Source organism: Artemia sp. Qi Xiang Cuo, chromosome 21 (assembly GCF_049724085.1).
Source record: "Artemia sp. Qi Xiang Cuo chromosome 21, ASM4972408v1, whole genome shotgun sequence".
NCBI classification, from domain to species: domain Eukaryota; kingdom Metazoa; phylum Arthropoda; class Branchiopoda; order Anostraca; family Artemiidae; genus Artemia; species Artemia sp. Qi Xiang Cuo.
This window is the reverse complement of record NC_142814.1, coordinates 38,052,403-38,066,486: the sequence shown is the minus strand read 5'-3', so window position 1 is coordinate 38,066,486 and position 14,084 is coordinate 38,052,403. Positions and strand designations below refer to the sequence as shown.

At 33.1% G+C, this 14,084-nt stretch overlaps 1 protein-coding gene across 3 annotated transcripts in view; it reads right to left on the bottom strand.

Moving 5' to 3' along the window:
- LOC148939510 (uncharacterized) overlaps positions 1-14,084 on the bottom strand; it is a 120,288-nt gene that overhangs the window by 31,463 nt on the left and 74,741 nt on the right. For all 3 annotated transcript variants that reach the window (XM_089106677.1, XM_089106678.1, XM_089106679.1), the window contains exons 6-7: positions 4,895-5,239; positions 2,108-2,236 (exon numbers count right to left, since the gene is read on the bottom strand). In XM_089106677.1, coding sequence (XP_088962803.1) covers positions 2,108-2,236; positions 4,895-5,239 — 474 coding nt within the window. The remainder of the gene's footprint in view (positions 1-2,107; positions 2,237-4,894; positions 5,240-14,084) is intronic.

Sequence of the window (14,084 nt, the reverse complement as noted above, 5' to 3'; positions counted from 1 at the left end):
TATTTATGTTTTCTTTCTAATAACAAAAAAAAAAATGCGTTTCTTATTTTTGTTTTCTTTCTAACAAGATAAAAAAAAATGCGTTTCTTATTTGTGTTTTCTTTCTAACAAGATAAAAAAAAAAAATGCGTTTCTTATTTATGTTTTCTTTCTAATAACAAAAAAATGCGTTTCATATTTGTGTTTTCTTTCTAACAACAAAAAAAAAATGCGTTTCTTATTTATGTTTTCTTTCTAACAAGATAAAAAAAATACGTTTCTTTTTTGTGTTTTCTTTCTAACAAGATAAAAATGCGCTTCTTATTTGTGTTTTCTTTCTAACAAGATGAAAAAAATGCGTTTCTAATTTGTATTTTCTTTCTAATAACAACAAAAAATACGTTTCTTATTTGTGTTTTCTTTCTAACAAGATAAAAAAAATGCGTTTCTTATTTGTGTTTTCTTTCTAACAAGATAAAAAAAAAAATGCGTTTCTTATTTGTGTTTTCTTTCTAACAAGATAAAAAAAAAAATGGGTTTCTTATTTGTTATTTCTTTCTAACAAGATAAAAAAAAAAAATGCGTTTCTTATTTATGTTTTCTTTCTAATAACAAAAAAATGCGTTTCATATTTGTGTTTTCTTTCTAACAAGATAAAAAAAAATGCGTTTCTTATTTATGTTTTCTTTCTAACAAGATAAAAAAAATGCGTTTATTATTTGTGTTTTCTTTATAACAAGATAAAAAAAAATGCGTTTCTTATTTATGTTTTCGTTCTAATAACAAAAAAATGCGTTTCTTATTTGTGTTTTCTTTCTAACAAGATCAAAAAAATGCGTTTCTTATTTGTGTTTTCTTTCTAACAAGATAAAAAAAAAATGCGTTTCTTATTTATGTTTTCTTTCTAATAACAAAAAAAATGCGTTTCTTATTTGTGTTTTCTTTCTAACAAGAGCAAAAAAATACGTTTCTTATTTGTGTTTTTTTTCTAATAACAAACAAAAAAATTAACAAAAAAAACATAAATATATGTTTCTTATTGTGTTATTTGTTTTCCTCTGTTTTCGAAACTAATAAAAAAACTTCTTTGAAACAAAGGAAACATTTATGGAGCAACGCAACAAAACCTGCTGTATTCAGAGTGTTTTAAACATCCTCTGTTGTTGCTGTGTTAAATATCATCGTTTTTTAAATAACCCATAAATTTCATGAATTCAGGATATTTACATCATTTTAGGTTATTTAAATGTGCTTTCGCTAGTTTTTTTTTCTATTAATTTTTTCCTCTTTTTTCCGGTTGATAAAGGCTTTTGGATGTGAAGCCGAAATATTTAGACTTTTAATATTATTTCTACAAAAGCTTTTATTTATTTTGTAGTTCATAGTTAACAGTTTCACTCGTTTTCAATAGTTTCATTTCATTGGAAATATAAATAGAGAGATAGTGTGATGTGAGAGATTCTTCTTCTTCTTAAAAAGAGCACCTGAAATCCTAAACGGGCTCCTTTCAGCATAAGAAGATAGAAAATGACTTCTATCACAGTCAGGGTTTAAAATTCAAACTCTTGGATAAAATTGGAGTTTTTTTTCTTTTTTGTGAGAACAATAAAGCCATAGACAAGGTAAAAACAGCTCGCTCGTGGAATTTCACAACCATACTCTAAAACTTAAACAATAGGGATAGAACTGAACAACATTAAAGGAGCAGATAAGATGAAAATAAGAAGCATATTCAAAAGATTTCCATCACATCTTTAGTTTGAAATTCTAGCTCTGATAATTTTTTTTTAACGTTAAACCAGTGGATAAGGTAAAAAAAAACTATCCCATGATGTTTTTTCCACAACCTTAGCTTGAAGCTCTTAACTCAGAAAATTCCTTTAAACCCTTTAAAACACTAAAATGGTAGATAAGGTTAGAAAAGCTCATCCATGATGTTTCTATCACAACCATATTTTGAAATTCTATCACTCAGAACTGCTTTTTTTAACTGTCAAAACATTAAATCAATGGATAAGATAATAAAAATTCTGCCCATAATATTTTTATCACAGCCAAGTTTAGAAATTCTAGCTTTCAGAATTTTTTTTTTAACATTAAATTAATAGATAAGATAAAAAAAGCTCACCCATGATATTTCTATCACAACCATAGTTTGAAATTCTAACTCTCGTATACAGTTTTGGACACTCCATCCTACTGACGGCGATGCTATATCTTGAAAAAGATTATCACGAGCCATCATGACAACCTGTGACTGAAATAAAAGTCAACTATTAGAATGATGGCAGATAAAACTGAATTAAAATGAAAAAGAATATAAAAATAATTTAAACACACTTGCTGCGATACTACTTTTATCATCCGGAATGCGGATTTGGGTACATATTGCTACTGGGTACTATTGGACACATATCATGCGGATATGATCTGTGACGTAGATAATTTCGGAGACCACACTGCCTTTCCATGACGATAAAATAAAAGTTCAAAATAGGGATAAAATCCTTTTTAATAGACAGTGTATAGAAAATATCATAAAAAATACCAGATATTTCGGTCACATATACAGTGACCGTCACTGTATATGTGACCTTATAGTTTTACTACTGATGACGGTCACTGTATATGTAACCGAAATATCTGGTATTTTTTTGTGAATTTTCTATACACTGTCTATTGAAAAGGATTTTATCCCTATTTTGAACTTTTATTTTATGATCTGTGACAAGAGTGGAGGACGAATTTTGTTGTTACTGTTGCTAGGTAACATTATATTAATCATAATTTTTTTTTTCAGGTGATATTTTGGGCCAATACAGCCCAAAAAAACGATAGTTTATTGAGGTATTGTTTTTTAGCTTCATAAAAAGCTAAAAATCAGGATTGAAAAACTCATCAGAATGAGCCTTCTCTCTATTTCCGCAACCACTAGTTCGAAAAAAATTACTAAAAGTGAAAATTAAAAAACTTTCTTAGAAGGGGGGGGGGGGGTTAGGGTTTGAAACGCCAGAAATTGAAATTTTGTGTTTTACCACAAAGTAGTTTCTAAAAGTCAAAAAATATATCTATATCCATAAAACCTTTTACAAAATAAATCCTGATTTGGAAGAGCATCTAAGATACCACCATCGGTACATAGAGTTGGCGAACAAGGACGCCAATTCGTGAGACGAATTGGCGTATTTACCTTTTTCATCAATCACAATTAAGTCACTTCAAAAAGCTTTTCCTTTAAGATTTTTGAAAGGTAAACTACACAAGCTGATTTAAAATATATAGACTGGGAATGAAGTATGCGTTACTGCAATCTATACTTAGAATTACCAGAGCAATTACCAATCGCTACAACCAGAACAAAATAGTGTGCCTCCTTTTTTTTAGGGGAGCCAAAACTCAGATTCTTAATTCTTTTTTGAAAAAATTTTTCTTCGAAGATCTAGTATAATAGAGCACAGATTAGCAAGAGCTTATTGGACGCCAGACACAAGAAAAAAAACGTTAATTTTCAGGTTTTAGTTTAATTTTTTTTCCATGTTTTATTTTATTATTTTTAGCATCTTTTTTCTTTTTGATATTCAATTTTAATTTCGTTGACTATTAATATTTTATTTATTCAAATATTTAATTTTAATTGAATATTTAATTTTGTATTCTGTTTTAATCTTAATTCAATAAGACAAGAAAAACTAAATATTTGAAAATCCGTAAATTTATGTTACGAGACGTAAATTAGAGAGGAAAAAAAAATATACAATTCAAGTTCCCATTCAGTACTTTTTCCCAACAAGATAATCTCTACCATTCTAATTCCGTCCTAGCCCTTCTCCTCCCTCAATAGAGCAAGATATAGTCCTACGTTATATACAAAAGTTTCCTGATTTTGGTTCTTGTTGCTCTTTTTTCAAATTGGCTTTGTCATTAGGAACCGATTGTAGAGGGAAACAAGCACAAAAAAAAATAAAAATCCAAAAAATTAGTAAACTTGTGGGCGCAACCAGTATTTTTATCGGGGGGGGGGGAGGGGGAGGGAGGTGTAAAAAATACTTTAAAAACGTATCAAAAATTTGTTTATATGTATCCTCTTACACTCTACGAGTACGGCGAACTTTCGGGAGGGGAGGATTTTCAAACTCTGTACCCCCCCCCCCCCTGAGTATGGCCTTGGGGTAGAGTAACAAAAGCTACGCAAAAGCCGACTTAGTTCTAGTGGACAAATGCAGTAGTTTATATGTGTCATGTTTTAGGGTTTTTTCTCCGAAATGACTTTTTTTAAGGGGGGGAGGGGGATTTTTATCTATTCATACCCTTTTCCCATCCCTCCAAAAAGAATTCTGAAAGCTTCAATTGCTCAGTTGTTTTACCGCTCACGTTGTTTTTCTTATTTTCCTAAAAGGCATTAATATTTTCATAGCGGCTATAAAAACAAAGCCCTTATTTACTCTATGACTACAAACATATATAAATATATATATAGAGAAAATCAATAGACCATATGCCCATCTTCATGGTTTAATTGTAATTGAAGTAAAACAGGGTAGAGTTGTCAAATCTATGGAAAGTCCATAATATTCCCCATAATCTACATGGTGTCCAAAAAGTCAAGGTACTACAGAGAATTTTAGTATTTTAAAGTAGTTATACCATTTTGATGATAAGCCAATTTAAAGTAGATTCTGCTGAAGAATCTATAACAAATTTACTTTTATGCTATTTCATTATTTCTTAATATTGGTAATAATTTCAGCTGAAAAAAAATTTGAACATAAAATGCAAGAAATCTTACAGAATAATTATTTTATAAGATTCTGTAATCTCAAAATAAAATAATAATAAAATAAATAAAGTTATAATAATAAAACCAAGATAAAATCATAATAACATTAATAATAATCAAATAATAAAAGAATCTTACTCCTCTTTCTCTGTGCTCTATGCCACGACTTGCCAAATCTTTATCGGCAGAGCACACGAAGGCTTGTGCAATCCCAGCCATTTTTAAGTACACCACTTCATCCTCTTCTTCCACAAATTGGTCACGTATCTTCTTCATTTTTTCCAACACAGCCTCAAATTCCCTTGTAGTATCATATATTTCACAAACAGACTTTAAAACTGTGGTGACACGTTGCATGCGCGCAGAAAAGACGATTAGTTCACGCTCTCTTTCGTCAGTTATACGATCAGTATTTGAACGGAGTCGATCAGCATACTGCTGCAGCGTTTCACCTTTTCTCATTTCAGTTGGATTTGCATTTTCCTGAAAGAAATTAACGAGTGAAGGAAACTAGATATCGCCTCTAAGAAAAATACCAGCCAACACTATCAACCATCAGTAAAACCATAAGGTTGATTATAAAAAAAAAGACAATATAAAATCCTTCAAATGTACCCGTCCCATATACACTGTAGGTACACATATTTCTTAAAATGAAAAGATAAAATTTGAAATACGGCTTGTAGCATTTTTTTAAGACATAACGGATATCCTTTTCTTGACAAAGTACACACGGCAAACCATACCATCGCGAAGAGAGTAGATCTCCGGGCCCGTCTTTTCCCCAAAATTTCTAGATTTCTACGGTATTTCAAGAGAGTTTTTTTTCAACTGTTTTCTGAATTTTCTCGGACTAGCCACCTTCCTTGAATTAAGTGAAAAAAAACAAGTTTTTTTTAACTAAAAGTAAGGAGCGACATTAAAACTTAAAACGAACAGAAATTATTCCGTATATGAAAGGGGCTGTCCCCTCCTAGACGCCTCACTCTTTGCGCTAAAGTTTGACTATGTCTCAAAACTTTATTTTTTAAAACAATAAAAAACTTTAGCGTAAACAGCGAAGCGTTGAGGAGGGGACACTCCTTTCATATACGGAATAATTTCTGCTCGTTTTAAGTTTTAATGTCGCTCCGTACTTTCAGTTAAAAAAAATGTTTTTTTTATTTAATTTTTGAACTTTTGAATTAATACAGGTTTTGATTTTGGCTCACAGAACATGAATAATTAAAACAAAATTTTCATATTAATTTACTTTTATCTAGTTAAATGGCTTTCTCGAAACTTGTTTTATTTTATTTACGAAGGTTTTTGGTATATATAAATATGCACAATTTAAGAATTAACTTACGTATATAAATTCTATATTAATATATTTTTAATACTAAGATTAGGGGGTCCGTGCCCTAATCGATACTATGCTCTTTAAGGTAAAGATTAAATTTTTTTTCAATTCTTTAAAAATGAAGGCTTAATCACAAAGGCCTTTAAAGAGAATAAATATATCTTATGAAAGTACTAAAAAATCTCTGGCTTAGAGAGTGAGGTATTGACTAGGGGGTGAACCCAATCCTATATGTAATATTATCTGTTCGTTTAAAGTTTTGATGTTGCTGCTGTTGCAGTTGAAAAACTTGATTTTTTATATTTAATTTCTTATCTTTTTTTTAAATAATGCTGGGAAGTCCGGCATCCCCTTCATAGCAATGTCCATTCCCCCATGAAAACTTCCTTCATGGAAAGATCCTCCTACATAACCCCCGACCCCAGGCGCGTACGCAGGAATTTTTTCGGGGGGGGGGCAATTTGTTTCGGGGGGGCCAAATCCTTCAAACTCATTATTCTGTGAGAAAAATCAGAAAATTATGGGAAAATCAAAAAAATCGGGAGATTTCGGGGTGGGGGGGGGGGGGACGGGACCGGAGGCCCCCCCTCCCTGCGTACGTCCCTGCCCAAACCCCCCCCCTCACTACCAGGAAAAATCTCCCCTGAAAACGTCTGTACTGTATACTTCCCAATAACCAATACTATATGTTAACATTAGGTAAAGTTCATAACTTTCAGCCCTCCTCCCGAGAACTTCGAGGGATTAAGTCATCCTAAAAGACTTACTCATAATATTTTCGAACATGCTGAACAAAATGGATATTTCAAAATTTTGATCAGGTGACTTTGGGAAAACAATGAGCGTGGGAGGGGGCCTAGTTGCCTTCCATTTTTTCTGGTCAATTAAAAAGGGCACTAGAACTTTTAACATACATTCCAATGAGCCCTCCCATGATATTCTAGGACCACTGGGTCGATAAGATCACCCCTGGGGAAAAAAAATTAAAACACACCCGTGATCTTTCTTCTGGCAAGAAATGTAAAATACCACGTTTTTGTAGATAGAAGCTTGAAACCTCTACAGTAGGATTCTCTAATACGCGGAATATGATGGTGTGTTTTTCATTAAGGTTCTACATCTTTTAGGGGGTCTTTCCCCCTTTTTTCGAAAATCAGCCAAATTTTCTCTGGCCCGTAACTTTTGATGGGTAAAAGTAAACTTGATGAAACTTATATATTTGAAATCAGCATTAAAATCCGATTCTTTTGATGTATCTATTTGTATCAAAATACCGTTTCCTAGAGTTTCGGTTACCATTGAGCCGGGTCCCAATAACCAATACTATATGTTATTAACATTGGGTAAAGTTCATAACTTTCAGCCCTCCTCCTGGGGGCTTCGAGGGATTAAGTCATCCTAAAAGACATAGTTATAATATTTTCGACCATACTGAACAAAATGGTTATCTCAAAATTTTGATTGGGTGAATTTGGGAAAATATGAGCTTCGGAGGGGGCCTAGTTGCCCTCCATTTTTTTTGGTCACTTAAAAAGGGCACCAGAACTTTTAATTTCCGTTCCAATGAGCCCTCCCACGATATTCTAGGATCACTGGGTCAATACGATCACCCCTGGGAAAAAGAAAAGAAAAAAAAACAAAAAAACAAAAAAAAAACAAATAAAACGGAAATTTAATTTCCGTTCCAATGAGCCCTCTTACGAGGGTCAATACGAGGGTCACTGGGTCAATAAGATTACCCCTGGGGAAAAGAAAAAAAAATAAAATAAACACGCACCCGTGATCTTTCTTCTGGCAAAAAATGCAAAATTCAAAATCTGGCAATAAACACGCACCCGTGATCTTTCTTCTGGCAAAAAATGCAAAATTCCACATTTTTGTAGATAGGAGCTTGAAACCTCTACAGTAGGGTTCTCTGATACTTAAAAAGGGCACTAGAACTTTTAATTTCCGTTCCAATGAGCCCTCTTACGAGGGTCAATACGAGGGTCACTGGGTCAATACGATTACCCCTGGGGAAAAGAAAAAAAAATAAAATAAACACGCACCCGTGATCTTTCTTCTGGCAAAAAATGGAAAATTCCACATTTTTGTAGATAGGAGCTTGAAACCTCTACAGTAGGGTTCTCTGATACGCTGAATATGATGGTGTGATTTTCATTAAGTTTCTATATTTTTTGTAGGGGGTTTTTCCCCTTTTTTTCTAAAATCAGCCAAATTTTCTCAGGCGCGTAACTTTTAATGGGTAAAAGTAATCTTGATGAAACGTATATATTTGAAATCAGCATTAAAATCTGATTCTTTTTATGTATGTATTGATATCAAAATTCCGTTTTTTAGAGTTTCGATTACCATTGAGCCGGGTCGCACCTTACTTACAGTTCGTTACCACGAACTGTTTGATTAAATTCGTGCTTTGACACTCCGACACAAACAATATTATAGCTTTTAGAGGGCTTAAGGGGCAGTAGCCCACTTAATTTTGGCAATTTCCGTTTGTTTAAAGTTTGATCTGATTATTTGTTTTGTTACTTTTTGTTTTAGGTTTCACCTCTCCATCCATAATAATCATGTGTTACTTTTAAGCTTGACATGATTATTTATTTCAATTATTGTTAATTTTAAATTTGAGTTAGTATAGAACTCTATTTCTACTTATTTTAGGTTTCAATGCTGCTCTTTACTTTTTTCTGATTTCCTTTTACGTTTTCAACTTAATTTATATAAAAGAAAAAAAAATTCAAATGGTAGGATCTCATACCAGAAGAGATTATTCATTTTATCGGAGCTTTGAATTATTATCGTTACCATTTGGTTTCCAGATGTGAGTTCCTAAGTTTTTTTCGCTTTTCTTCCTTGTGTATAGTTTTTCATTTTTACATGATATTTAACAAAAATATACTTTTTTTAAACGAAACTAAAGAGCAACATTGAAACTGAAAACTAAGGATCTTAGTCGTATTTGAGGGGGCGTGTCTACCTCTTACTAAACCGTTGCTCTTTATACAAACATTTTATAGTGTTTTACTGAAACCATTCACGAAAGCAACAAATATAGCTAAGGGGTAATTGTAAGTGTTTTAGTTACAGGTTGCCTATTGGAAGACTAGAACTAAAAATTATTTTGTTTAAAGCAAAAGCCAATCAATAAGCTCATCCATTCGTGAGGTATCGTGAATAATCCATTCTTAATCAATTCCAATCGCCCTTGTACCTGAGCAATTCTTCTTAAAGCATTGGGAGTTAAAGTCAAACTTAAGCGCAAAGAGCTGAGCACTGTAGACTGTAGCGTCTTCTTTTTCCAAAAATGAAACACATTTGATACCGCGCGTATCGTCCCTGGCAATATACGTCATAACATTAGTTCAGTTTCCATAAGCTCATCGTTATGTATAGATCGGAAACAATTGTCATTGCGCGTGCGTGAAGTCGGAATATGAATCTTGTATGGTTTTAAATCTGTTTCAAATTTTTTTAACGGAGTTTAGGCCTATAGCCTTTGTCGATACTGTATATTCTGTCTATTGTGGAGCTGAGGTTGAGGAGGCGGGCAGCCCTCTCCCTTATATGTGGAATAATTTTTGCTCGTTTCGATGTTAGCTCATTGCTTTCATTTGTGTAGATATGACCCTGAAATCTGATAGGGTTCTCTGATATGCTAAATTTGGGATCCGGCGTCCCCCCCCCCAAAAAAAAAACTCCCCTCTTTAAAATTTCCCCACATGTAAAATTGAGCAGCCAAAGGGAAATTAGGACAAATAAAAAGTATGAAGGAAAGAGGGGATTCTGGCATATTCCGTAACGCCAGCAGAAAATATAATGTAGAATCAAACAGTTCGTAGCAACGAACTGTAAGTAAGGAGTGGCTCGGGCCAATAGTAACCAAAACTCGAAAGAGAGAAAGGAATTTTAATAACGATTAGTCCATGAAAAGAATTGGCTTTTTTATGCTGATTCAAAATATGTCACATGTCAGGTTCATTAAGATTAATGTTATACATCAAACGCTATAAGTCTAAGAAAATTTGCCTGATCTCCGACAAATGAGAATGACACCCCGAAAAGGCGAGTGATATTAATGAAAACCACACCATTAGATTCAGAACATAAGAAAACTCTACTGTGGAGGTTTCAAGCTACTATCTACAAAAATGTAGAATTTTGCTTGTTTTTTGAAGAAAGATCACGGATGCGTGTTTGTATAAAACAACACGCATGTTTCAAACACGCAAATCAGGGCGATTACATTAAACCGGTGGTTTCAGAAGACCAGGATAGGACTCATTTGTACGGAAATATAAAAAAAAATGTGTCACGGGAAAGTTGAATTTTCGCAATTTTGTGGCATCAAACTACGAGTTTGCCAAAGATATATTGATACTTAAAGACTTTTTGATACTTTCTTTATCTAACTATTTCTTGTTTATTTTGAATAAGAAGCTCTGTCTATTTTGAATTTGTTTGGTTCTGACTTAGAGTTTGTGTTGACTAAATTACTGGAATTTATTTTATCAGGACAAATGGGCTGATGGAAATATAAGATGTATAATCAATAAAAGAGGACCAGTCACAGTCGGTAAAGAAAAAAAATGATGTAATCTTGATAGCAATATCACCCAAACCAGTGGGTCAGTAAAACCCATCGCCCCCCTCCCCCGAATATTTTGGCTAGTGATGTCTCCGGTCGGTACCAAGCCAACGAGAAGTAATTCATCGTACTTTTCAGTCTCAGCCTGTTATCTCTGTGCACTTCCATCATAGGCATGGGGCAACTGTTCTACAATTGTGACTAATTTTATATTGCCATACTATTTTCTTTAAACTTTATCTTACCCTGCTATAAAGATTTAAACCCTCAAAAATGCAAAAAGAATTAAAATAAATGAAAATAAATACTATAGGGTATCTAAACCTTACATTCTGCTTATACTTAGGAATATATAGTAGAATATTCCAAAATTTCTTCTTTTCTTCATTCTTTTTATCTGGCAACTTTCTGCTAATTTTTCATGTGGGGGAAGTTTCTGGCGGGGAGTACACCCCAACACCGCTAAATTTCATGGAGCAATTTTCATTTAGACAATGCTCTTTATCGGGGTACTTTCTTTATTTAACTAATGCTTGCTTATTTTGAATAAGGAGCTCTGTCTATTTTAAATTTGTTTGGTTCTGACTTAAGAGTTTGTGTTGACTAAATTGCTCAAATTTTTTTCATCAGGACAAATGGAAACCCTCATTTCTAAAGCTAGACAAACTTTCTACTTTTGATGGATTAATTAAAAGGATGATACTTTTGATAGGTTATTTTAATTTTAATGAATAGTAGACTACATAGTTCTAATCCCAATGAAAATTCAATTCTTTTGTTGTGCATACTGTTCTAAAAACCCCTTCTTTTAGAGTTTAAAAAATGCATTTTAGAAGATTTTCTGTTATTAAGTTAATAAATCCAGAATTCCAGAGAATTTGAAGAATATACATAAGTATATATTAGACTGTCAATTTACATTCATTAGGTCTTTTCAGTAATCTTGGTTATTATATTGCTCTTCTTTCTTTATCCGTTCATGTTATGACAAAAAAAACAACACACAACTAGAAATAAAATTGTTTTCAGTAAAGCGCACCTGACGTTCTGCTCCTTAGAAGACTTAGTGGGTGTTAGCCCTACACCTGTTTGTGGTAATTTCTGTTCGATTTCGGTTTCATTTATATATTGGTAGGGATATGATTTCGTTTTACGCTTGAATTACGCGGTTTGACTATTTTTTCTCGTTTTCGGATTGATGCGGCCCTTTACTTTTCATCGAAAAACTTCTTTTGTGGAAAAAGCTGTTTTTTAAATTAATCTATTGTTTAAGCAGCATAATTTATGCAGGACAGTATCCTTGGGTTGTTGCATTAAGAGCTCTTTTCTTCCCAGAGCCCTGATGCAAGGACGTATAAGTGATCCAGCTCTTTTATGAGTTGAACTTATTCCAAAGGGAAGGATCTAGCTGTAAACTTTTTTCAACTAGCACATGGTCATAAAGAAATATATTTGGTACTTGTCAATTAGCCGGAACCAACGCGAGAAGACAAGTTTGGTTAATGCTAATGAAATAAAACAAAATATGATGAAAATATAATAGTTTAGAAAGAAATTTGGGCTATACATTTGCACATTAGAGGGGTGGGGGTAAAGCATAGCATATACTAAACACGTAACCTACCGTAACCTAGGTACCTTTTCTCCCCTAACCCCCCCCCCAAAAAAAAAAGTTTAAATATTGTAAACGCAATGATAAACCACGGTTTGCAATCCAATTCTCTATTGAAAGACTCTTTTGACTAGTTTCTTAAGCAACTTCCCTATGCAATATATCGCGTGGTTTCCGGCTACTTGACAAGTACCAATATTTTTACCTCATCATTCATATTTTAGGGGCTTCCAGAGCCGCAGCCCAAATATCGCGATATTTAAACCTTTTGCATAGCAGCAGCATTTGAAGGATTTGGCCATCATATGTTGTAGTCAAATTACCCATCCCGCGCGCAAGCAAAACTGACCAGCTTTCTATGAAAAATGATACAACCGATAGCTACCCATCAAAACTCGCAGTCGTTTTTTTTACCAGTGTCCCAAATTTCAATACGTTATCATCCTTGCCATAATTAATTATAATTTTCTTTTAAATCGTCAAATTTCTGTGTCATTTGAGCCCCCCCCCCCAACACATTCCTGCGTGCACGCATAGTTACGTTATTCCAATCGTGATTGGATTAATTAGCATAGCTGAAATTGCACTCGATTATCTATTTCTGAACTTAAAATATGCATTAGTTAAATGCGTATTAAAGAAAAAGACGACGAAAGAGGTTTTTTCTCGCTACAATATTCATTTTGGCATAAAAAGAGCTCGAAGTAACACAAAACATAATCCCACTTCTAACTATACCAAACATAATGCATAGTCCCACTTTCATGCAACAGGTGCACGGTATGAACACAGGGTAAAATTCTAGTTTAGGGGCTATATGCTATACTAGAAACAAGTCGAGTTAGGTGACTGAAACTCTCAGTAATGCAACTTGAGCGTTAACGGTCTCCCGGAAAGATATTTTGAAGCGCGTTTCTCTACTCCTTATCCCTCTAGAGGGTACTGACCTTTGATGACTTTAAAAATCATAGTGTTATAAAAATTAAACCTTGCAAAATAGATCTTCTGCTCAAATAGAACGCAAGACAAGTGTTTTGTGCCTCGTACTTTCGGGCAATCCTAATTTATTTGGTTTTGAAGAGCTGTAAATCTATTTCTTGAATTTAGGACAAAGCCCTTGACGTGGCTTAAAATCCTACTGAAATAATAGGAATTGCATTTTCAAATATTAAAGGCAATGAAAAAGAGATTGAAAACTATAAAATTAAGGTTAAATGTTTTCCATGTGAATAAGAATTTTATTAATATGAGACCATAACCAGGAGGATCCAGCTAGGAGAAAGGTCCTAAAACAGCAACCTAAATATCTTTGCGTAGTTTTTCTCGTTGGAAAGTGATGTATCTGCACCCCCCCAAGCCCCTCTAGCTACGTCACTAACAACAATCTAATAAATAAAAATAGTAAAAAAGAAACATACCTTATATGGCGACTTGAATTTCTTAGTTTTATTTTGTACCCTAAACTTAAATCTTTCAAAGAAAAAACTAAAAAATCCTCTAAGCTTCTTCATCACCAAGAATTTAGGTTGCAACTACTTGTCAATGCAAAATCTCAAAATAAAAATATACTATTCAATTCAGAAAGGTAAGGGATTTACCATACCGTCATAATTTAATTTAAATAATTATTAACGCGTAGCCTAGTTTCATCATCCTTAATTTAATTTCAAAAACATGGTCATTATAGATTTCGATAATACAGGTTAAAACACTAAGACATTTAGTTTGCATGCTATTTACCATGCGAATAAGAAAACGAGCTTAAAGTAAAATATTACCTCAAAAG